Source organism: Stegodyphus dumicola, chromosome 10 (genome assembly GCF_044657685.1).
Source record: "Stegodyphus dumicola isolate Sdum_Otavi_A_Nest chromosome 10, ASM4465768v1".
NCBI classification, from domain to species: Eukaryota; Metazoa; Arthropoda; class Arachnida; order Araneae; family Eresidae; genus Stegodyphus; species Stegodyphus dumicola.
Window position 1 is genome coordinate 30983289 of NC_140777.1, and position 27561 is coordinate 31010849.

Here is a 27561-nt window from a genome sequence, read left to right on the forward strand (position 1 = left end):
CTCACATATGTTCAGGATACAAGGTTTAGTTGATTACAGCAAAACACACTAGTGCTATCTGCCTAAGGGAAGGAATGTTTTCATGGAGAACTTTGGTTTGTATATACATTACACATGGAGAAAATCATAAAAATGCCCATGCAGCCAGCCCATTTGCCTGAAATCAAACCCCGGTCGTAATTACTAGTATTCAACAATTTTACAGCTTGGTGGCTAGTGGGCTCTTTAGGATATCAGAGGGAATTTTTTTCTAAAATTTTCATAACACACTGGTGAATTCAACTGCAAGAGCTCTCAGACACTTCTACCTTACTACTTTGAGTGCTTATGTAAATGCATTCTTTCTGAAATATCTTACTTTCCATGACAGAATATACAGATAAGTAATAATAACTGAAATACTGACTCATAATTAATAACCTTTATTTAGAAATACTTGAAAAAATTAAGTTTTATTACTCATAAAGGAAGATAAAGGTTTAAGATGAATTAAATAGTTATTTGTCATGATATATGAAATTAACCAAGCTTTATTCAAAAAAGGCAAGATTTAGCCTAAGAAACTTTATTTAAATTTATTCAAGTGTTCTTCACTGGAGTTAGTATGTAACATAGAAAAGGTTTCAAGAATATTCTTCTTCAAATGTTTAATTTATTTTTATTTACTATAATTTCATTTTCTTTTTAAAATTATTTTTCAAATTTTTATATGAAATATGACACTTTCCTATTAGTGCAGCTAAACCACTTTAGTCCTAGCCCTGAGATTTATGACTGAAAAATCAATAAAAATAGAAATTATTATCAATAAAATAAAAATAGAAAATAGAAAATAATAAATTATTTTCGTTTTATTATGGAGGATTCATAAAGGAGATATATACTAACATACCTTTAAATCTTAAAGAAACAAAGTACAATAGTTGTATATAAAAGAGATGATGTGTTCATATATGATATAGAGCATTCATCAATGTAAAATATCGCCATTATAAAATATTAATTTTCACAATATAAATTTTTATATCCCTTTCAACTTAATTTTGTCTATATTAACAAGAAAATATTGGATACCATCAAGGTTTTTCTTCTGACATCAACACATAAGTAGTCTTCATCTCTTTTTCTATGTTGATGCTTACCTCTTCATTGGGTCTTCCCTACTACCACTGCAACTCTGATAAAAAGATCTAAGACACATGGGATCATATGAAAGGAATGTGGTGGATATTCATGAATGTTCATGAATTTTCTATTGCTACTGCACTAACAAACAAAAGCAACATTCTGAATGGAAAAAAAAGTTCTACTTTTATTACCATCACAGGTAAAGAATGATAATATAAGTGCCTTATTGCACTAGAATAAAGAGCCCAGATTTACATCTTCTGGTTCAAAGGTATACCAAGATTGGAAATCCATGGGCATGGCATTTAGTTCTATATGGAACAAATGTTTTACAATGCTGTAGTTTATTTAAATGATAGAAATATTTAAAAGGAAGCCATATAAGTGTTGATGCTGGCCATAATCATACTTTTCGGTCCTTGAGTGGTTGCAAGGGGTTAGCATTTTTCAGTCTGGCATAAACAATAAGCCAGGAACGGATGGGGCTATCAAGAATTCAAGAAGTTTCCTGTGATGCCAGTGCCTGTGTTGCCACCTTATCATCTGAAACCGATGGCTTTAAAAATATAAAATCAAACTGTAGCAATCATGCACCAACCTCCTTGGAACTACCAGATCTCAGCAACTCTTCTGCTCGGCCGGGATCTTAAAGAATTAAGGATGAAAGAAACGAGTACCGAAATGGTAGATCTCCTGCACTTTATGCTACATGCCACTCAACATTCAGGAAATTGTGGTGGTGGACATGAGAAGTTTCATACAGTAAAACTCATAGGGAAAAAAGAAAGATGTATTTGCATTCTTGAAAACCGAAAGGTATGCTAATAGTAACCATATTAAACTCACCATCTTAACCCCATTAAGATTAGCTCATCACAAATTCATAATCGTTGGATCAAATTCTTAATTCTATTGCATAACAGAAGAAATTTTCTTGTACCATTATCTACACGATTTTATAAAATGCATAAAAGTGCTGCCATCTTTATAACAAGTTAGCAACTATTTACCAAGATAAAGATCTTCATATTGGTACGCTGGTAACTTCATGAAAGTTACTTTCTCAGGGTTGCCACGCTATTTGGAAAACCTGAATAACCAGAAAAAGTCAGGGAATTCGAAAATTGACTAAAAAGGTAAAGGAATTTAAATATTTTAGTCAAAATCTGAAAAAGTCAGGGAATTTCATGCGACGACCCCCCCCCCCAAAATGATTTTTACACCAACATTGGAAGTGATCACTTTTCTTGACAAATTATGTATCACATGAGCGTCACTCAGGCAGCTGTCATAGAGCCAGTTTTCACAGGCCCAATCAGATTGCCTTTTGGAAAGGCAAAGCAAGTTTTCTTAACAGCTTTGATTTCTAGTAACCTCGAGAATCGAGCAATTCGCATGCGTTTGTACAGAAGAAAATACCTTTCCATTCTCAAATAAAGCAAAGTCGGTTCAATCCCAGTATACAGTACACACAGGATTTGGCGATATTATAATGAGCAGTAAATGGGTCATTCTGGTGTTGGTGACAATTTTCAAAATCGTGCCAAGGATGTCCTGTATACTAGGATTTAACCACAAAAATCTTTTAAATTTTTTAAAAATTTTTAACAAATGCCTTATTAGTCATTTTGCAGTAAAATAATAAAAATAAAAAAAAAAAAAAACAGTAATCAGTCATTTAGGCTTACCATTTGATATAATTATATTCACCAAAATATAGTTGATTATTGCAATTCAGTTTTTAATCTTTAGGTAATTAACTTTATTTTAATGCTATTTGTATCATTTAATATGGCTGCTTCCTTCTAAATTTATTTACTATTAGTTAATAATACTTTCAAATTCCGGGCAATTTTCTCTGGCATACTCCTGAAACTAATTCTAGCAATATGAATACAATCATGAAATTTAATGTACATAATATTTTGCTTATGCATGCTGCTAAATAAATGTAAAATACCTGAATTTATTTTTAAAATGGATTCTTGCGTTTAGCTACAAAATGTCTCTGAAAAAGACATTTTTTAATCCAGATTGGGTAGACTCTAATCACAATGTTAGTGGAGAAAACAACTCCTATTATATCATAGTTATAACAGTAATTTTGGGGAAAAGCGATTTTGTCATATGTAATTGGCAAATTTTTTGCATTTTCAAGTGGTACCATAATTAATTTACCTCTTAGCACAGCCAACTTGCATTACACACCTAGACTGGAATTTTCTTAAAACACACCTGGAAAATTCATTTTCCTGTTTAATTTGTGTCTCACCTGGAATTTCATTCTCCTGTTTAAGTGGCAACCCTGCTTTCTTTGAGATATAAAATTGATTTCATTAAGGAGGAGGCCAAGTACTTTTGTGCCATTATGCCAAGTCTCTACAATTTGCAAAATGGTGCTGATATCTTTTTGAAAATTGACCATGCCAATTAGAACAACCACATACATCTTTGAGTGAAATTCCAATACTGGCATGTCTAGATGCCATCTTACGATATTTAAACTGGGAATCTGAAATCTCGGAACTTTTAAACTCTAGAATCATAAATACTCAACAATTCCAGATCTTGAATTTCTGGGGATTCACTCTTGAATTAGTAGATGTATAGCAATCATTTCACTAAACACTGTTTCGGGTATTAACTCTTTCAGTACAAACAGAAAAAGACATTTTTTAATGTCTGAAAAACTGAAAGTATTGTACCTATGCGGAAAATAACAGGTTGATGAAATTGCAAATGTTTGGGAAAATGCTCATAAAAACTAGATGAAGAATGATATTTACAAAATTCAAAAGGAAGCATATTATGAAATAAAGAAATATTAAAGTAATGTCAATTGTATTTCAATACGAAATTATTTATTGAAAATCATATGAAAAACATTACGAAAATACATTTTAATTCTTTGCAATGAATTTATTTTTAATTCTTAAAAATTCATTTTGCAATGAAATTAGATCATTTAAAATGTTTTATAAATATATTTTGAGATAAGAGTTCTCTCGCGATGCGAATAGTATGGTGCCATCGGATATGCAATGATATGTAGTCATGGCACTTTTTGCAAATGCTGCGAACAATGATATGTAATTCAAGACTAAAAGGGTTATTTAAAACTAGACTCCTAATCCAAATGTCAGATGGCAATTTTTTTTTAAAATTTAATTCTTTATATATATATGTATTTGAAATTTGTAAGAGTAAATTTTTGTTTGAGATTAAACTCTACAGCTTAAGACTGAAATTTTTCTAATAAATAATTCAAAATAAAAGGACAACATCAATGCTACACTGTCTTGAACTAGTATCTGAAAAATCTGGCAATACTGAAAAATAACTTACATTGCAGATTCACTCCAAAATGTACCCTTTTCATGATTCACAGGCTCAATATCAGATAATGTACATTCTATAGCTTGGAATGGTGTATGCAGATATTCAGGCAAAATCTCTCGAATCAATTTTCGAGGAACCCATTCTTTATCTCCAAAGTCCACAAAAAATATCTACATATAAAATTAAATATTAGTTAAAATATTAATTAAAGTAAAATGCATATGTTTTAATCATTTAGTTACTTTTAAATCATATGACTATATTAATAAGAATAAATAAAGAAATAAAAATTGCATTGCCTACGTTAATAATGAGAGATGCAATATTCAGAATCAGCACTATAATGCTGTTTTATAATGAAGTTAATGCAACACCTTGAACTTAAAATCTGTCAGTGGCAATGTGAATGTGATAAATCAAGATGAGTTATTTACCACAGCTCAGTTTCAGGCCACATGCCCAGTTAAATATAGTTTTTAAGGTTTTTAGCTTTTTTAAGATGATTTTTACTTCAGACAATTTTTCATCAGGCAATTTTTCACATCTTTCAAATTGGAAGGGGAAATATATATATATATATTCAGCTGAAAGTCAGTTACAGTCTACCCCATCTCCAAATCAACATTTATGTCAAACTTCAGCTAGCACTTTGGAAGAGCGGTAATTTTGCTTCGGAGGGAATGTAAAGAATTCTTATTTAATTTGAGCTTGCAACAGCTCTTATTAAAGTGCAAAATAGTCAAGGACAGTTTCCTGAATGCCAAGCTTTAATTTATAATGATTCTGAAGCAACTTTAATCACTGAATTATGTTGTAATTGACTAAAACTTTCATTTCAAAAATCTGAATGCACTATTCTACAACTTAATGACATAGTTGCTCCACATGTTGAGAAAGTAGTAGTTAAATTTTACACCTCATTTCAATAATGAGAACTTTTTGGTTAATGCTCTAGTGGTAAAGCTGACATCAAATTTACCAAACTTTGACATATCAGAATTCAATTGGCCTCATCTGAAAGGATTACAATTGGCAGATACTTCTTTTCACATCAGTAGAAAAATTAACATCATTCTGGGTATAGATATATTTTTAGATTTAATTCAATCTGGAAAGATAGTGGGAAATCCAAGCCAACCATCTGCTCTAAAGTCAAAACATGGTTGGCTCATTTCAGGAAGGATGTTTATTTCAAATCAAATTCAGAATTCCTCAATCAATTGTCATGTTTTAATAGACGTTGAAAATTTACTGAAAACATTCTGGGAATCAAGTCAGTTCCAGATGTAAGTACACAGAATGTAAAGAGCAGGATGTCGAAGCATTTTATATAAATCACACTAGTCGAAATTCTGATAGCAGATGTTATCAGTACCCCATTTAAGAACAAAGCTCTCTTGGGTGAATCAAGAAAGCAAGTGAAGAGATGATTCTTTTCCTTGGAAAGAAACTTCAAAAGAATCTAAAATTGAAAATTCAATATATACATTTCAAAGCAGGGTAAATCTCAAATTAAACATTTAAAAAAATCAAGATTTTGCATTTCTTGATGAAAAATAGATTTATTAAAAATAGTCATTTGACTTTTACAATGTTTCTGAACATGCATATACTGCAGTGTTTTACCATTTACTTAACTGTTGCAGTTAAGAACAAAATTTGGGCAGATTCCATGTTTCATTGATTTCTTCTGTTGGCATTGGAATTGTAGCAAAAACATACTTTGCATACTGTTCCTATGCTGTCACCCTAAACTTAAAGAGTTACGCTGGAGGAAGATATGTTAAGTTTCAAAATGTTTTATGTTTTATTTCATCCTTCTCTGTAGGTAGCTCCATCCTCATGTCAGATGTTTTCTGCATATGTATTTTTAATTTTGTTTTTAGGCAGCAGATGTAAAAAAAAAACAAAATAACACAAGAATTCAGTATTCCTTGAAAATGTCAACATATAAAAAACTCTATTAGTGTATATAAAATTATAAATCTTATTTATTTGTGTCACAGTCAAGTGTTTCCAGGTAGCTATAAATCTACAATTCAAGGTAAGCCTTTTAATAATTATTAATTATGGAACATACCATCATACAGGCAATATACTAAATAACTTGTCCAGCTTAATGACTGTGTGGAATAGCAGTAGTGACACATGATTCTCTTAAATATCTTGTGTCATGTTGCAAAGGTAAAATTTAAAATGATTCATTTCCATAATGCTGCTTTTTTATCCATGCACATATTTTCTTACAGTATCAAGGCTATAGTAAGAAGTGAATTTTAAATACAATAAAATGATTTAAAAAAAAACTGCCTGAATAGATTTTTGGAAGACCTTAAGCTGCATTCACACTGGTCCGTTGGGGCGAAAAGCGTCAACGTGGAAAAAAACACTTTCCGCGTACGTCAGTTCACACCATCGCGGCAACTTTCACTTGAATTTTTAAGATTACAATTTTTAATTAAAATAGATTTCATTTCTGCTCAATTAAAACTTACTTCACTTCTTGCTTTGTGTAACAGAAGCAGAATGTAGTGGTTTATATTAATACGTGAGAGATGACTGCAGCAAGGAGATGCAAATAATTTAATTGAAGAAATGTGCTTGAATGAAACAAAATTTCTTTTAATTACTTTCGTGTTACACCTCATCAATTCGAAGAATTTCTAGCTCTCATTGAACTATTTATTCAAAAGCAGAACACTAATTTTTGTCAGAATATTGCAGAAAAGAATCATTTGGATAGTAGGAATAGGATATTCCAGAAAAGGATCGTTGCATATATCTAATTTAAATTATTTATGGATTTTGCTGAATGACGATTAAAAAATCCTAATTACATGATTCCATTTTGGAGAGTAAATTTTTCATGGGGTAGAATACCATAAATGTCTTTGCATGATTCCCTTAATTGGTTTAAATAATGCAATAAAAAGTATATTAATGTAGAATTTACAGCATTACTAAATTAAATATCACACTTAAAAAAGCAGTTATTTTTAAGTTAATAAACAACAGAATTTTTTTTTTTTTTTTTTTTTAAGTTTTAGTTTCTGCCTTAGGTACATATTTTTTACCTTAAATGTAACAGTAATTACTTCAAGAAGTCATTCATATATTAATGAACAGCCACTATCTAAAGCTTTATTTTATATAATACTTCTTTTTCTGCATTAAAAATTGAATTCCACAATTAGCAAATTTGCTAATGCTCATGCAAAATTTCTTTAAATTAATGAAAGATTATCATCAACATTAAACTTCTGGTTAAGTTCATATATAAATTGTCAGAAAAGTGGTCATGCATGTTAAGGAAAACAAACATGAAGCTATTAAAATGCTTAGAAGTATTCCATAAACTCAGCTACATACTAGCAAGCTTCTTTTCTTTATAAACAACAGTTTTCTTAATTTTTTTAAGCAAATGGTTTACTCATGACCTCGTTTAAAATTCAGAACTCACTAAATTTTTCAATTAGATGAAACAGCAACTTTATACTAATACCAGTTAGTCAGATCTTCTTATGAATTATACCAAAGGCTCGTTGTCAAAAGAAGGATATTGCACACCATGCCGAGCGAAAATTAAGCTTACATGAATGATGAATGAAATGAAAAATAAATGCAAGCTTCTTGTGTTACCCCCCCCAAAAAAAGTCACAGTAGATATTAATAATAATAATTAAAATAATAATAATAAACTGGCATATTCATTGCCATCATCAAAGGTAGGAAAAAGCAAGGCCCGAATGTGCAGTACAATTCCCTAGTACCAGCTGAATTTTCCACTTGAGCATGTTACCTCCGCACTAAGGTATCTTGCAGGTAAGTATGGTTTTTACACTTTATGTTAAGGAAACTGAAGAATCATCTGGGCTACTTTGAAACTAGCGATAATTATTTTTTGTAAATATTTTTTTAAAAATACAAACTCTAATACAACACCACTGGTGATGCTTGAATCCAAAATCTTTAGCTTGAGAAACCAACATTTTATCCACGAGACAACAAGAACAACCTTAAATTAATGTAGATATATTTTAAGAAAAATTCAAAATCTGGGATTTCGAAATCCATCACTATTTTTTTGCAACAATCTATTGCTTTAAATTATTCTGCAAAAATTATTAACCATATGTTATTTATGGTTAATTATTAAGGTTTATTATTGCTAATAAACTTGAGAATTATCCTTATAATTATTTTTAAATAATTTATAAAACTATTTATTCTATTAGCATATGCATTTTTTAAAATTATTATCCAAAATTTGTATTATGATTAGTCCATTTGACCTTTTTTTTTTCATCAAGAATTTTTGAAAGTGCAATCATTTAAAAACCATGGTATAAACTGGAAGTTTAAAACGAGATGCCTGAAACTGACGCATCAAGTGTCAAAATGTTGAAGTTAAGTCAACTCGCGCGTTCTCTGGTCATTCGAAAAAATGCTGCATCTGAGCTTGCTTGCTAGTCAACGCTTTCTGCCTGAACATGTGACTGCATTGGTGTGAACTGGGCTTTATTTAATAACATGACAGTTAAAATAAAGAAGCTCAATTAAATACAAAACTATATTATGCAATTGTATGGTGCCTTTTAAAGCACTTTTTAAAACTGTTGCCCATTTAGAGATTGTTTTTAATCTTGCGCACAAAAACAAACCCTTGCAGATTACCCACAAAGGTCATGCTGAACCTTTCCCTTCGAACTGCTGAACTTTACACCAGCCTAATACAAGACTGATGACAGCCAACTAACAACACATAGCAAACATGAATTGATATTCAGTCTATGAATTTCAAAGAGACAGCTACACATTCACTTTCTCAAATTTATGGATGATCTGTGACCTAAGGAGTAGTACAGATAACAATAAACACAGGCTGGGTGCAAGTTAGTGAAGCAGATATAAGATATCTTATAGATATGGTAATGTTAATATCCTTAACACAAATGAGTAAAATATACATGTATGTGATAAATATGTATCCTCACTAGGATATAAGCTTCTTTTAAAGAAATAATATTGTGATAGCTACCTGTATTTATCTGTGACTACTTTTCATTTGCTATGTTTTTACCGTAACCATGTCCTTTGAAAATTAAATTACTTGCACTCTCCTCTTGATTTTCAAAATTATTTAAGAAAAAGTTAAAAATAATTGAGGAAATGTGGTAGATATAATAGTACATTTTAATGCTTATAAAATGTCCAGCATGAAAAATTATTTCATATAATTTTAACTGCAAAGCTGAATATACCTGAGCTGGCCCTGCAGTATCTGTTGCATCAATTACTCTGCCTCTGTGCCATTTTTCATCCAGATGTCGTTTGGCAACTACTATGCTGCCACATGCTAAAGCAACTTTTGTATTTTCCTTAAAAGGAGCCTTTGAGTAATGATCACTAGAAGAAGGGAAAATCTTTTCATCTCAACAAGAAAATTGAAATATAAAAGCAAGGTAGGACACATATAAAATATAGTCAATATACAGTACCATAATACATAAAAGTGTTCATGGATAAATACAATATTTAACATTCAAAACTGATAATGTATTGAAGGCGGTATTTTTTCACACTACATAGAATTTTTACAATTTTCATGTAATGGTGTTTCTTTACTATATATAAAAATTTAAAATTGCTACCAACTGTCTAAAGATCTTCAATTTATTTTTAATATTATAAAAGTGCATTTTTCACAAGCACAATAAAACGAATCATTTCTGAAGGAATTTTACCTGAATATCTTACTAAATGTTATTTTATATCATTTAATGTAATAAACAATACAAATTTTTTACATTCAATATGTTAAATGCAAAATTTCAGTGTCTACTTGTATAGATTATCATCTGCTTTAAATCCAAAATAAAATTTAACTTAAGATGTAATTTTATAGTGACACAGATTGCTGGCCTCTCTTATTTCCCTCATAACTGGATTCAGACACTAATAAACTTAGCATTTCAATACATTCCATCTTATAATATTTTATATTAAAAAAATGTAGAAATGTTTACTTTCTCATTCCTTTTTAATATTATCAAAAACAACGGTAGATATTCTCTTACTTATTTAATGGTCAAATCCCTTCTGATCATAATCTAGTGTTTCCAAAATGGTTATCTTTCTTTCTTTTTTAATCATTATTTATTCATGCACTTATTTTTAAACTAAGGATATGAATGCATCTGATTGCACCGGTCTTTGACAAGAATGCAATATATCAATAATCTGAAAGTGTTGGGTACAATGTATTAAATACTTGTTTTCAGTAAAAGTGAACTACATAAAAGAGGCATTTCTTCATTCTAATAAATATTGGTTCTATTTCTTTCTTTCTTTTTTTAAACTACACCAAAATATAGTTTACTGTGAAAAGACTGGGAATTTTGTTTACCTGAAGTAAAGAATCACTACAACACTGAAATTAATCCCTATAGTTTCAGGATACAAAACCAAATGCCTCACAAAAATTAGCAATTTCGAAAGTATAATCCATACTTTCATTTTTCAAAGATGAAATTTACACAGTTGGCTTTGCTAAAATTATAAAAATTTTACATGAGGATTTAGACTGCAAACTAATGTAATTCAATCATGATAAATGATATAGTGCATTCCATAAATTAAGAATATTTAAAAACTTTTGATAATTCAAAAGGATAAATAATTAAGAAAATAGAGTACATCAGCAACATTTCTGTGAGTTTAAAATCAGTTAATGCAATTTAACTAACAAAAAAGTGCAGAAAAAGAAATTTTTACATTCGAAATGATGTAATTTTATTTATGTTACTTTTTAATCTATGTATCTTTATATTATTTTATACTATGAAATATAAGCTTAGTATTGGATATAATGCGCCCAGTATTAAGGAAAAACAAAATATTAACAAACAGTTGTGATTACCGTACATCCCAACACATAATGTTATTTTAATTTCAAACTAATTGTTATTCTATAATTTCAAACTACGTTTTTAAATTTTTAGGTATATTCACCATATAATGCACAGAGTTTTCTTTAAGAACTGGAAGGTTTTCTTAAGAAGAAAACCGAGAGACAATGCTCTTATATTTTAAAGTCATTCATTTGAAGATTTTTCCTAGACTTTGGAACAATGGTATATTGAATTGACAAACGATAAGCAGAACAATATGTATGTGGGGGAAATGCATGAGGGAGTAAATAATTCTACAAAGGTGGTGGGTGGTATTCAGTATAGATGTGCACAAGAATGTTATTCTAGGGATTCGAGAAAAGACAGAAATAATTTCGGGTAAGAATGCACTTCTACCCCTTATGAATTCGGGGAATTGGGAATCGGATATTTTCTCTGTATGAATGAAAGCACAATAATGAATATATAAAGGAAATTATCTGATAAATAAAAATTATGTGATAATGAAAATTTTAAAGTTCATAAGTTGTCTCATTTCTTTAAAAAAAAAAAAAAAAAGAATTTACGTTACGTGTAGAAATCTAATACCTATATGCTCTTTTACTTATTCTTTAAGGTATCATTTTTATATCTAACATCAGGGTTGCCACTCAAACAGGAGAATGAAATTCCCTGACTTTTCCAGGTTTTCCAGGTATGTTTCGAGAAAATTCCAGTCTATCCGCGTAATGTACGTTGGCTGTGCTAAGAGGTAAATTAATTATGGTATTACTTGTACTGTGTAGCAAATTCACTTAATTATTCAATAAATCTCAGAGGACATCTATTCTTAATTATTCTTGCTACACTTTGTTTGATAATTTTTACTTTTCCGCTTAAAAAACTTAATAAAATTTACGATATATACATTGGATAACAACTGTACATTTTATTTAATTATTACTCATGATCATCCCCAGTTCAACACGAGGCCCATCCAGTTCTTATAAATCACAACGCAATGCTAAAAGTTAGGCTAGATTTTAGGTAAATTTAATTTGTGTGAGGTGTATTCTTAAAAGGCACCTTAACACTTGAAAACACAAATATAATTATAATAGGAGTTGTTTTCTCCACTGAAGATTGAGATTAGAATCTGCCCAATCTGGAATAAAATAAGGCTTTTTTTGCAGACGTTCTGCAGCTAAACGAAAGAAAGAAATCTATTTAACGATATTTTTTTACTAAATTGAGGTATTTTATATTTATTTTGCAGCATACATAAGGAAATAATATGTGCATTAAATTTCGTGATGTCATCATACTGCTAGAATTAATTTCAGGATTATGCCAGAGAAAATTTCCTGAAATTTGGAAATATTATTTACTAATGATAAATAAATTTAGAGGGAAGAAGCAACATTAAATGATATGAATAACATAAAAATAAAGATAATTACTTAAAAATTTAATTAGAATAATCAACGATATTTTAGCGAATATAGTTATATTACATGGTTATTCTAGATGATTGATTACTATTTTTTTATTTTACTGCAAAATAACAAGGTATTTATTAAAAAAAAAAAAAAGATTTTGCGGTAAAATCCTAGTATACGATACGGCCTTCGCATGATTTTGAAAATTGTCGCCAACAAAATGACCCGTTTACTGCTCATCATCATGTCGCCAAATCCTGCTGTACCATACATGGAAATTATTCTGACCAAAGAACGTCTATGTAAAAAGCGGAGGGAAAATTTGCCAAGGGATTTGACGATGGAACGGCCAGAATTTCCCTCTCCGCGATGTGTACAGGAAATTGAGAAACACGTGTTGAGAAGAAACGTTCTTTGACAAAAAAGAAAACTACGAAAATCCGTTTTTAAATTACTGCGAAAAATCCAAGAAGAAACGTTTTATCAAAGAACGTTTTTTCTTGGATTTTTCGCAATAATTTTAAAAACGGATTTTCGTAGATTTCCCCCCCTCAAAATAACTAATCCATGAATTAATTTACTTGCGCCAAAAAATATTTTCTTTTCCTTTAGAGTTTAAAGACATTTTAAACGATATTCATTTTATGAACTCTTGATAACGTGACCTTCAAACTTCGACACCGGTTTCGAGCTTTGGCGACAGCTGCACAGCTGTTTCCCGCTATGATGGAACCGAGCCACGTCTGTTGCAGAGAGGTTTTCCGTCTTTACAATACATATTTTTTTAATTCTAACCTTCATGGTACCGTATACTAGGATTAAAACCATTTTGTTTTATACGAGAACAGGTACTTTCTTTAGTTCATGCACTGCACATGCGATTCTCGAGGTTACTGGAAACCAAAAGTTGAGGGAAACTTGCTTTGCCTTTCTAAAAAGACAATCAAATTGGAGCTGCGAAAATTGGCTCTATGCCAGATGAAATTCCCTGACTTTTTCAGATTTTGACTAAAACACTTAAATTCCCTGACTTTTCCCTGAATTTTTTGGTCAATTTCCGAATTCCCTGACTTTTCCCGGTTTTCCAGGTAGCGTGGCAACCCTGTAACCTATAATGCACACCCGTAAATTTGGATCTTATTTTTTGTATTAAAAGTATATGCTATATGCTGGAATATACAGTAACAAACTACTGCAACCTCAAAACGTGAGGATTGTTCAAATCATAAAACTATAACATAATTAATCATTTTTACTTTTTAATAATGTTATAAACTGGGACAGTATACAAAATTATTTTAAAAGCATTAAATACAGAAAACATGAATTTTAGAACCACTGAATGAAAAGAGAAGGCATCTACAAAGTATTAGAATTAAATTTGTAAAAATTCAGATTTAGTAAAATATTCACAACTATTCAGCCATTAGTCTATATTCCTTCTAATACTCCTAACATCTCAGCATAGAAGTATAAGTAAGGTAAAAGAATACTCCTTCACTGCCCATAACATTTTTACAGAATTTCTGAAATGCTTATTATGCTTTTAGTTGAAACAACACTTTAGGAAAAAGAGAAATGAAAACTTTCAACCAGTATACATTCAATCTTTGAAACAATATTAGTTACATAAAATAAACATATTCAATCTAAACTTCTTTCTATAAATGAACAGTATTTTTAAAAAAAGAGGGAAGTTAAATGTACTAGGGATTATTACTACCACTCTGATCAGTATGGTGATTAGTGGCACCAATGGCCATATTGGTTTAGAGCTTCAAATCCCAGAGAAAGCATACAAGTATCTTTATAGATATACAGTGTCTTTGCAGCATATAAATGCACAGTATACCACTGAGTGGAAAGATTCCCTTTAAGAAGTTGATGGTAGGAAGAAGATGGATAGAAGACTCCTTGATCAGTCTTCCTGCATACTCTGTACCAAAATTGGCAACAGAGATGGGCAACTTGTACAGTAGCAAACTTGTTATATAGAAATTTGTAACAGTCAACACAATGCTGGCCAATTGCAGCCACTTCATTCTTTGTTTTGGCCGTGGTAAATTTGTGAACTTGATTAGAATTATTTTCAGATCAAAACAATTATTAACTACAAAAAAAAAAAAAAAAAAAAAAAAAAGTTCATTGCCAACAATGTTCATTTTTATATCTAACATATAATGCACACCTGTAAATTTGGATCTTATTTTTTGTATTAAAAGTATGTGCTATATGCTAGAATATACAGTAATAAACTACTGCAACCTCAAAACATAAAGATTGTTCAAATCATAAAACTATAACATAATTAATCATTTTTATTTTTTAATAATGCTATAAACTGGGTCAGCATACAAAATTATTTTAAAATCATTAAAAGAATTTAGGAAATCCTCTAACAACTGAGAAGTTATATTCATTTGAAAAAGTAAGTCCTAAAACTTTATAAAAGGCATCATGCACTCTTATTTTTTCCTCAGCTGAATAAAAATAACAAATGAGAAAAGAAATGGAACATAAACTACCTCATTGCAGAATACAATGTTTTAGGCTCTTGATTAAGCAAACTTTCCAAAGATGTACCTGAAATATAATAGCATATTTAATAATTGCAAAAGATACAGTTATTTGTAACAGTAAAAACAACTCTCCTAAGTTATAAATCTACTTTTAAACTGAAGTTAATTATATAATACATTTATATAATTTATGTTTTTGAAATGATACCAATCCCCTGTCATTTCAAAAACTTCCGCTTAGTGCTCTGAGTGACATGGTCACTTACCTGATACAGGGTTCGTACACATTCCTGCACAAGGAAATTAAGGACTTTTAAGGACCATTAATGAAAAAAATTAAGGACCTATGAGCAAATGGGAACTGAATAAATTCAATTAAAAATATTATCTATGCCTGAATTTCACTTTTGTAATACCATCCTAAAAAAAACAGATCCCTAAATAGTATGCATTATTACTAAACATGAATTAATTAACATAATTATTAATAAGTTTGAGAATAAAATAAACTTTATGCAATTTATCAAGTAGCATTAAATATTACACTTATAATAGTTGGACATATTTGAAAGAAGATAAGTGACATTTACGTTTTACTAATAGTAGCTTTATGTTGATTTTTGTTATGCCTCATTTTGTCACATGATCAGTCTACTTGATTTCATAAATAGCAGGTAGATTTTGTCAAACGGCATATGTTAAAATAAGAAGTAAGATCATAATCAGCATGATTCATAATAAAAGACTGAATGTTGTCACCGCTACTGCTTTATCTAGAGAGAAACCTGCTGATTCGAACAAACTTGAAAGGCCTGATGTAGGCACAGTTGGCAAGTGTTGAAAGTCAGTCAGGCTCTTTTTGATGCAGTCAGTGTCGTAGCTTCGTGTAGAGTTCAGGGGTTATAACCCAGTTAATATGCTTTAAGGTTCCAATAAAAAGCACCAGAGGTGATAAGTTGTTTTGTATTATTTTAAGTCTCACTAGATGGAAAGAATACGTTTTACTTGAATTTTTACATTTTTGTATTTTATCTTGTGACCACAGTGGATTGGATTGGATTAATTTACGGCAAAGCACACGAGAGCTATCTGCCTAAAGGGAGGGATGCCTTTGTGGAGGACTGTCTAAGGGAAACTTGCTCGTATACACGTTACACATGGGGAAACCCACAAAAACACCAATGCAGCCAGCCCGTTCGCGGGATTCGAACCTCGGACCGAACTACCAGTGTTCAGCATCTTTACAGCTCGCCTGCTGGTGGGCCTGACCACAGTGAGTATTAATGAAAGGCAATAACTCGCTTTAACATGTAGAGAAAAAATTTAAGCGTAAACAGTTAGTTATCAATAATTAAATTAGGTAGGTTAATAACCTTAATCATTATGGATTTACATAGCCACTATTAAATTTTATTTTTTAACAATATTTGTTAAAAAAGCCCAATCAAAATCTAATAAAATTTCACAGTTTAAAATACATGTACTTTATGACATTGATTCTTAAATGATATTAGGACAATTACACATTAAAAGCTACAAAACGTTTATGTTTTGTAACAACAACACTCAACAAAATATTTATCCGTCATTTTAATTTGAAGCCTTCCCAGACATTTTGGCTAGTTTACATCGATCTCCTTCTCTTTAAGCATCTTTTCTAACAATTAGAGATTTGTCTCAATATGCAAAAAACCAATGCCCTTGCTAGTTTCTGAATGCTTTATCTCCTAACTTGTCAACCTCTCTACAACATACACTGTTTAAAAAAAAAAAAAAAAAAAAAAAAAAGGATAGTGCTATATCTCTCGATCTACTGGGCCGATTGACAAAATTCAAACTGCGTTTTTCATATCTTGAAAGCGCGACTTAGGATATATATTAGATTTATATATAGCACTATTCTAACATAGGTATTTTGACACAAAATCGGACTTTTTATGAAATAACATACCAATTTTTTTCCATATTTCGATTCTACGACTCAAATTATGCCATAATACCAAGTTTTGTAAAAATCATACGAGTAGTTTTTAAAATATTAGCTCTCAAAATTTTAGCTCCTCAATGTTAATTGAATTTGGCAAATATTTATTAATATCTCTTTTTTTATTAAATGTTTTTGATTTTTTCTCACACTTTCCGAAATTTAGGTTCATTCCGAATAAAATTTACCCATTTTTTGTGTTTTATCTTTTAAATTTTTATTTTTAAATAATTTTTATAAATTTTTCGGAAAAAATTTTGAATTATAACCTATAAAATTTTTACCATCACTTAAAGTAGGTATACTTTTAAGCATATCTGCAAAAATTTACTTTCTTATTCAAAATTTTCTAAGATATACATGAATTTACATATTTTCAAGTTTTGAAATTTGTCTTTTTTTTTTTGGGAGCGATAATAACGCCAAATGTGGTCTATGGATTTTTGTTACAGTGAATTGCCACAGCTATTTTTAACCTTAAATTTCAAGTAAAATTTTAGGGAGAATTAATTATATGACATTTTTCCCTCAATGATGCGTAATAAATATTTATTATTACTCAATGAGTGTATTAATATGAAAAGCTTTTTTTTTTTTTTTTTTTTTTTTTTTTTTTTTTTTTTTTTTTGTAAGAGTAAATTTTTACCTTCGGCGTTTTATCGTCTGCTACTTTACTTCCTTTAAATCGAATTGTCTAAAACTGAGAATTTTCGTTTGATATTTATTTGAATTTTATGACATTAACTGTATAATTTATTTCTAAACAAACTGTTGCTTTTGAAGTGGCTGAAAGAGCGGCTGATATTATCATCCACATTTCTAAAGCACAGTATATTTTTATAGAAACATATGATTTAGAATAATCATTTATATAAAAGTCAAATTATGATATAAACATACAACCCTCTACTCTTAATGGAAGTTCAATGGTTATGTAGAAATGATCTGCAGCTACTTAATGGCTGGATAAGTCAGCAGATTCTGTGGACAAGTAAGAATAATTATATAAACGACACCCAACATTCTATATTCAATTAACAACGAGGATACGATGTTTATTAAATGAATTTAAGAAGTTTTAAAACATAAAAAATGATTAAAATGTATATTTGTGCGTAGCATATTTTCATTATATCCTTAAAATTCTAATTTAGAATGTAATTGTCAAGAACTGAATCCTAATCATCAGTAATATAATAAGTAATTATTACGGTTATTAATAAATCCTTCTTATAAAGTAATTACAAATATTTCAAAAAACTTTCTGTCTGAATGCAAATATTTTAAATTTTATATTAATCAAGATTGCACACGATATTATTTATTTGCACAATACAAATCAATTATATTTCATTAAGGATTGGATTGGATTATTTAAATACGGCAAAGCACACAAGGGTTATCTGCCTAAAAGGAGGGATGCCTTTGCAGAGGACTTTCTAAGGTAAACTGGCTCGTATACACGTTACACATGGAGAAAACCATGAAAACGCCCATGCGGCCAGCCGTTTGCTGGATTCGAAACTCGGACCGAACTATCAGTATTCAGTGTCTTTACCGCTCGGCCTCTGGTAAGTTATTTAATTAAGGAATGACCATCTAAGTTTAGAAACAGCGTACCGTAACAGCAATTCAATTATTGGCGCCGTATCTTTCATGTTACTCCCGATTGGCAAGCTACATGATTTTTAATGAGCATTCGGATTTTGCTAGTAACTTCACTTGGAAATCGCGCTTAAACTATGTTAGTTGGTTATTTGAACATAGAAAGAGCATGGGAGCTATTTGATTAAGATGCTTTCATAGAGAATCTTTGTAAAGAGAACCTAGAAAACTACGAAAACCAACCATGCAGCCTGGGTTAGACTTCGCGACAAACAATTAGTATTTAAGAATCTTCAAATGCTAGGCAACTTTTGAGGCTCCAATTAAATCTCCAGTTTAATATTTTATTTATAAATATTTAAAATATTGTTATATTCTTAGACAAAAAAAGCAGAATTTTAGTTAATTGCATTGTTAACTCGTTAGTAAACTGCCAAGCCGTAGTGCAAATGAATATTCAATTTCTTTTGCAATAATTGTATTCACCTAATATTCTTGGAATATGAGCTAAAGAAGAAATGTTCTCGGAAGATTAAAGAAGTGTTTAAATCCAGTGATATTAGGTTTGTCTTACAAGCTCAGGATCAAAACGATTCTGCAATTGCCCGAGTAGTTGACTTGTAAATGGCTGTGAATTAAGCAGATGATTTTTAATCTTACGTTATTCAGTCAGAAAACGTATTCCAGATGTTTTGTATTGCATGACAATGCATCTTTTCATTATTCAATAACCAATCGGAGAACTGCTTGTGTTCCAAAAATAAGTATATGTATTCAATCGTCCTGCATATTCTTCAAATTTGACTTCTTGCGATTTTTTTTCTTTCCCAAAAACTAAAGTTTCCTCACAAAGGAAAGTTTTTTGACGTTGAAGAGACAAAAGGAGTATGACATCTACTTTTAAAGGCATGTCAAAAACAGATCTCTCCAAGCCTTCTCTTCCATTACATGTTGTGCATTCAGACAAAAAGTTGCATCAGCGTAAATTCTATAAACTATTTTTATTACACTCTGATTGCTTTATTAGCATACAGTGAATATATGCTAAACCTTTTACTTCAGCTTCCGTAATTCGGAGTTTTTGATGGATCTGTTGTCGAAACTAGGACTTAAAAGATAAGTTAAATTGAATATTTCGATAATCCAATAAATTCAAGGTTGAAATTTCAATATTTTATTTTCGGAGGGAGGGGAAATTCTTTCAGTTTTGGTCCATTATCCTAAGTATATTTGATTCGATTCTTTATTTTCCATAAAAGCGAAAAATTTACGCTTGGTATACATATAACGCATAGCTTCAAATTAAAATTTAATAACATACAGAGTGGTTATAATTAAAGTTCCAAATTGAAACGGTCACAAAAGGAAAACTACTGGATCAGATTTTATCAAAGTTGGTAATGGTGTAAAGGAGGTCATGGGAATTTATTTTTGCGAAAAAAAGAAAGTTCGAAACCTTACCACCAGGTGGGAAATGGCACTGTATGCAATATTGTTAAACGAAATATGGGTCGGAATCTAACTTAACCTTTCGTTACACAGGTTTAATATGTTGTATACCCTTAAGAAACTTTGAAGTAGCCAAATTACCATTTAAAGGCGTTAAATTCGATAAAAGTTGAGTGCGCCATCCGTGTAAGTGAGAAATTCGTCCGCGAAAACGACGAATTAGCGATTAGAAAATGTGAGATCGCAAATCACTTGCGCAAGTGCGTACAATCTGGAAATCATTTTCTTACAGATGACTAATTTGTAATCTTTGAAGCCTAAATTCGGCCTTAAAACATGAAGATACTGATTTAAAATGGTTTTAATTGATTTGGGCCAAAGAAAACCCTCATGTTATCTATCTAATAGTTCCATAGCATTCAATTGCATAGCAGTCATTCCACACCGTTTGGTGAGAAACGACAGCAAGTTTCATAACTGAACCATTTTTTTCTGAAGAGCAGTCGACAGCTGGACCACTGTGATTGCAGCTCGCTTAGAGTCAATGTTAAAATGTTTCGTGATACATGAACTGCAGTAACGTGGCATTTTAGATACTACAATTTTTATGCAGGGCTGGGCCCTACCTCACGTGTGTCGCACAGTTACTTAGGCAACACTTCACGAATGAACGTCTTATAGGCCAACACTTCCCCTCTTCCCACCAGACCTCAACCTCTGTGACTTTTGGCTATGGGGTTATCTCAAAAGCACTGTTTATGGTGATAATCTAAACAATTTGGCAGAAATGAAAAATGTGATACACTGACATGTCCATAACATTCCTCCTGATATGCTAAGAGCTGCTGTTGAGAATGCATTAACAGGATTTAACTTACTTTCAGAAAATTCTGGACGCTACTTTGAATATGCTTTGTAACACGTTCGGAAAATATTAAACACATTTTAAACAGATGTTTCCGTGTCTTATTTCTATTAACAATATTGTATACAGTGCCATTTTTCCCCTGGTGGTGAGTTTTTTAACTCTTTTTTTACCCCGCGGAAAATAAATTCCCATAACCTCCTTTACACGATTCCCAAGTTTGATAACATTTGGTCCGGTAGTTTTCCTTTTATGACCATTTCAAATTGGAACTTTAATTATAACCACCATGTAAATTAAACTTTAAAAGTTTGACAGTTTGGTTCATGTCCCAGCTTTAAAAAAATATATAAAAATATAATCTTTTATAATAATCCTCTTAGAAACAATGTTTTAAGCTATTTTTTCTCTCGCATTATAGATTGTATAAAAAAACATGATCTTTAATATGATTTAGATTGTTTCAGCCGATATAAAAATCGGGTCAAACGGTGGTACAGAATAAACCCTGCTGGACTGTTTTATTTCTTTGTCATTTAGCAAAAATCTTTTAATTAAAATATTTATCCTTTGGACTTCGCTTTAAACTTTATTTATAGTAAAAATGACTAGAAAATGAAAAGCTGTCTTCAGCTGAAACGAAATTCATGAAATTGATATTTTAAAAATTTGACAAGAATGCAAAATTTATTTAAAAAGTTGGATGCTTTTTAAGTCTAGCAGTCGAAAAATCTTAATTTTCTTGTGTGAGCACTGAAAATAACTGTAGAAGAAAAGAAGAAAATTAGGGAGAAAAGTAAGCAAAAATTTGCAGGGAAAATTTGGCTGGTCAGACATACCAAGATGTTACAAAAAGTTGGACACTTTTGAATATACTTTCAGGATACTTCAAAGAATGTAGGCTTTCAAAGAGAAAACACTTGGATGTGTACACCAGCAAATACCATCAATTGAGCTTGTGTTAACAGAAAAGACAAAAACAATATAATTGCAGATTAAAGTGAAGAGCGACTGGTTTTAGACTACCTGGTTGTATAAATTTAAATTATGTTATAGAACATATCGTATCATAAATGGAGAATCCCATGATTTTCTCAGTCGAATTATTAGAAGATTCGGGAGTTTATCTAGTTTTATATGTGGATGTCACCTAAAGACGTTTTTTTCCCCCTCCTGGTGAAACAGCGGCGGAACAGTAAAGTCGCTGAACACTGGTAGTTCGGTCCGAGGTTCGAATCCCGCAAACAGGTTGGCTGCATGGGTGTTTTCGTGGTTTTTGCCTTTTGTAATAATGTATGCGAGCGAGTTTCCCTTAGAAAGTCCTCCACGAAGGCATTCCTCCCCTTAAGCAGATAGCCCCTAGTGTGCTTTGTCTTAATTAAATAAACCAAAACATCTTGATAAAACCAGTCTTTCCTTTCATCTCATACCTTCAAAATGCTTAGCCTCTAAAGACTGATAAAGGCTCTGACCAAATACTTCGTGACAAACTTTCTAAGGGAAACCAGGTGTCATACATGGTACACATGAGAAAATCCACGAGAACGCGCATGCAACCAGCCCGTTTACCGGGATTCAAACCCCGGAGTGAACTACCCGTGTTCAGCGACTTTACCGCTTGGCCGTTTGTGGGCCTTTATGAAATGGAAGGCGATAACTTTATTTAAAATGATTGTCAGAAATATCAAGATATTTCGAAAAGTTGGATGCTTTTTAATATACTTGCAGAATGCCTAAAGAAAAAGACCAAGATTAAAGTAGAATGCTTGAAGAAAAAGAGAAGAAAAAATAAATTTTTGCGTAAAATTTAGTATTAGTATTTTTTTTAAATTTAAAACCTTTTAATCTTATGATATTTGATTCTTGCGATTTCAAAAATAAAATATTTGACTAAAATATGAATAACATTTTAAGAAACCAAATGTAGGATAAAATTGTTTAAAGCAATAGGCACAATGATAAAACTGTTTAAAGCAGTGTATGCAAGTCATCCTAAGTTAAAATGTCTGTTATACATCTCTCTTATTTACATATATCTTTTCTGAACGGAACATTGAAAGGCGTGTTAACTGTGCTTTACTGTATTTTCTCTTTTAATATATGCAGTTTTTAAACGCATTGTAGTCTGGGTTACAAAGTATTCTTCCAAAAGAAATGCAATTCAAATAAATAAAATCAAATTCTGGAAAATTTATATTAATAAATATATTTCAAATGCTCAGTTCGAAGGATTAAATAGAAAACAATTATATGAAGAGACAATGCAACACAAACAATTAAAATAAAAGTATAAAAAATTTTAAAATTACCTAAAATAATAAATATGACAAAAAATATATATAAAGAAAACTATTTGATTAAAAAAAAACAAAAACAACAACAAAAAAAAAAAAAAAAAAACGCTGCACCTTTATTTACGCATTTCGAATAGGTAAATAGAAATTTTTAAAACAGTTATTCGAGAAAAAATCATGTAACTCAAACAATTAAAATGAAATCCGAAAAAGAAAAAATTACTTAAAATAATAAGTTATAATTAAAAATATAATATAAAGAATATTATTTGGAAAAAAGGAATGATGGTGACTTTTTTCCCTCTCATGGGAAAGGAAACTAGGTTGCCATATATTAAGAAGTTCGCCAAGTGAACTCTTCTTGGCGCAAACTGAAAAAAAAGTGCAAACATAAATTTGTGGATTTCTCCGTAAATTTCGCTCCAAATTTTCCAAAATTTAATATTTAGGCATAATTTGAGTTGTAGAATCGAAATATGTAAAAAAATTTGTATGTTGTTTCAGAAAAAGTCCGATTTTGTGTCAAAATACCTATGTTAGTATAGGGCTATATATAAATCTAATACATAACCTAAGTCGCGCTTTTGAGACATGAAGAACGCAATTTGAATTTTGTCAATCGGCCAAGTAGAACAGGAAATATAACACTGTCCCTTTTTTTTTTTGAGCAGTGTACCTATGAGGTTTGTACCACAATGTATTTGATCTGGTAAAAGTTAAATAGTCCAAACCCCTTAACAGACGTGACGCACATTATTGCTATGTCTGAAAGTAACTGCAATATCAGACAAAAGTTTAAATATGTCTCTTATTTAAAAAGAACTTAAAACATAAAGGCATGTTCTGATGCTAACAAAATCAATTACAGCTCACGGTGACGTAATTAAACAAGAACAATCAAATTCAAACTAAAAATGTGGACTAGTGGTCAAAGATTATACAATTTAGTTTTAATTTAACCCTCTAAGAGGCAATATTTTTTGTGATATCTGTAAGAATGTATATATACGTACATATTAAAATATGTTAAAGAAATTGAGGCAATATATCAAAAGTACACAAATCCAGGTATGTAATACCAGGATAATTTTTACATTAAAATCAAAAGGATAATTTTTACATTAAAATCAAAAGCATAATTTGTTCTCATAGTAGTTTTGCGAGATTTGTGCTTTCTTAACGTAAACCCTGACCACACAGAGGGTTGGCTCAGTAACTCTATCATACGAGGAAATAGAAATGGCAAATTATAGTAAAGGCTGAAATCATAAATAATTGGGTAATTTATATAATAACTGCACATATCTTTGAAGAATAATTTTCTTTATGTATTGAGTTTCTTTCTTCAACACGTTTCCTTTTCATTTTAGAATTTTTGGATTTAATTAAGGATTTCTGTTATTCTAAAAAACACTAAATGCATTTAGAATGTACAGAAAAAGCGGTGTTCTTCCAGACATTCTCAGTAAGAAATTCATTTCAAACATTCTGTGAAATACACCCATTACATGTTGATACCACAGAGACATTTTTCATTTTGTCACATATTTCTCGAATCTTCTAGAATCGTGGGTCTATAAATCTTGCCTTCAAATCTTTCTAAACTTTCCAAGCTGCAATTTCTCGAATCACTAGACACAAGCATGGAAAACATCAAAAATGCTAAAATTCTAAAAAAAAAAAAAAAAATTATTCCTACCAATTTTGTAACAGCAAAAGGCCAGAAATAGTTTGCGAAAAAAAAGGGGGAGAGAAAAAGTGTAAAATTAATTTTATAGAGAAAAATTGATGCATATTCTAAGAATTCTAAATACTACAAGACAATTACATGGAAAAAACTCTTACTGTGAAAAAATCAAAAAGAAGACATTTTTAATTAATTACATAGCTAATTTTGCTTTTGCTAAGAGCCGTTTTGTAAATTTTGCTTTATAGTATTATACCTTGTTTATTTTTCAGATTCAAAATATTGTATAATAAGTTGTCAAAATGAAACTTTATAATATGAAAGCGGAAAAATAAAAATGTTTTTCAATGTTATTTTTTAAATATAATTGCCATTATTTTAATGAAATTTATCAATGTTACGATATTTTTTAAAAAAATCGTCAAAAAATTCTCAGATCTCGGAATTAAAAATTTTCTATAGAAGCTAATCTTAAAATTGCCAAAATGTTGATAAGTCGCCAAATTTAGAACCACTTAATAAAAGAACTCACATCCCCAAACGCGAAAAATTGTTTAAGGGCTCTTTATTAGAAAAAAACGAATTTTGCTATGCTTCACTTCTTGCTTAGAACCTCGAGTATCATTTCACTCTTATATTAGAAATAGAAACAAATTATAACCCATGAACCCATTCAAAAGATACATCATTGAATCGCCAAAAATATTCCTCCAAAATGCTAATTCACACTCAAAATGACAGTCGTAAAAACAGACAGAAATTTCAGATGATTAAAATTAAGGACCGTCTGCTGATTTTGGCTAAAATTAAGGAGTTTTAAGAACCAAAAATCAATTCCAAAAAAATCTAAGGACTTTTAAGGACTCTTAAGGGCCGTACGAACCCTGTGATAATGGGTAATGAAATTTTCAGTCATTTTGTATATATTAACTTGTTATTTAAAATAGTTTGGTTTCTTATATCCATTAATGATCTAAATATTACCCTAACAGAAAGGTCATGAATACAAGGATTAAAATAAATCATCATACAAATCTCGTTAAAAAATGCTATTTAGTTTAGAGTTCTTCATCAACAGATCCAAAAAGCTGGGCTCTTCAAAGAGTAAGGGTAGACTTTACAAAAATAAGAATAGCAAGCTCAGAACAAGGAGTAATTAATATAAATTCATATCATCAGCATATTTGACAGCTGCAATTATTTATAGTTATTAACCAATATTATACAAGCTGAATAATTAAGGACAGTTTTTCTTAACTATTTCCTTTATTAAAAATGTTTCAAATAATTGCAGATAAAAATATAGTTTTTAAAGCTAACAAATGCCATTAAAGGCATAATATGTACCTTAACAGATATAAGAAAAAACATGTCAGTGGAGCAAAATTTAACCACAGATTGGTATTTACTTTAAATAAAAGCTCTGCATATTTTGAAGGAATTTAATACAAATTCTTTTTTTCAAGGTAAGTATTCTGTTCCTTTTCCCAAAATTATAACAGACCATTTTCTCCTTTCTTTACCGGATGACAGTGTCTTGTCTCCAAACTAATTAAAATTTTAATGTTTTTTTTAGTCAAATCAATTTAGAAACTACACACCAAAACTTCAAATGTAGTTTTTCTAACCTTATTATTTTATGAATAATTATGCAATAACATCATTGCAAATAAAAGGGAAAAATTAACACCAATCCAATAGTTTTCCCTCAAAGATCTTCATTGCTTCTTTTGCTGAAATATGATCCTTATCCTTTATTTACAATGGAATCAATATGCATTATATGATTTGGCATTCATTGATTAACACACAATTCACGATCAAATTCTTCTAAGACAAAAATATCATGCACACAGAAAGAGCAGTTCAAAAAACTGCAAAATGAAATTGTATTTTACTAACCAAATCACCAGAATGATGTTACAATAAAAGGTCATACTGTGAAAAGAATGATACAGAGCAAAATTCAGTTCAGAGTTTCATATATTTCTTTACCAACAACTATTCAGTTATTTACATCTGATACCAAGAGCTCAGAAGAATTCTATCAATTGCAAATAAAGAAAATCCTTCATAATAACAGCTGCTAACCTTGAAATATAAAAAAGGAGGAGGTTTTGGCATGTAAACTCAGAATTTCCAAGGGAATTTTGCACAGCATGGCAATATCATTTCAAATACCTAAAAACTGATTTAAACTCAATTCGCAATGCATGATTTGGATCATTAAACTATTTACAGCACAATTTTGACAAGCAATACAATAATATTTAGTTAAATATTCAAAATTTTATGTTCTTTGTTAATTTCATTTTATAATTTTCTTATACTTTTATACTGAAAAAGTTTTGAGTAGGGGAGG

General features: G+C 30.3%; 1 protein-coding gene across 1 annotated transcript in view; it reads right to left on the minus strand.

Moving 5' to 3' along the window:
* Positions 1–27561, minus strand: part of LOC118193552 (uncharacterized) — a 141642-nt gene that overhangs the window by 4244 nt on the left and 109837 nt on the right. The window contains exons 14-16 of the mRNA XM_085824845.1: positions 15322–15379; positions 9729–9873; positions 4474–4637 (exon numbers count right to left, since the gene is read on the minus strand). Of these exons, the coding sequence (XP_085680971.1) occupies positions 4474–4637; positions 9729–9873; positions 15322–15379 (367 nt within the window). The remainder of the gene's footprint in view (positions 1–4473; positions 4638–9728; positions 9874–15321; positions 15380–27561) is intronic.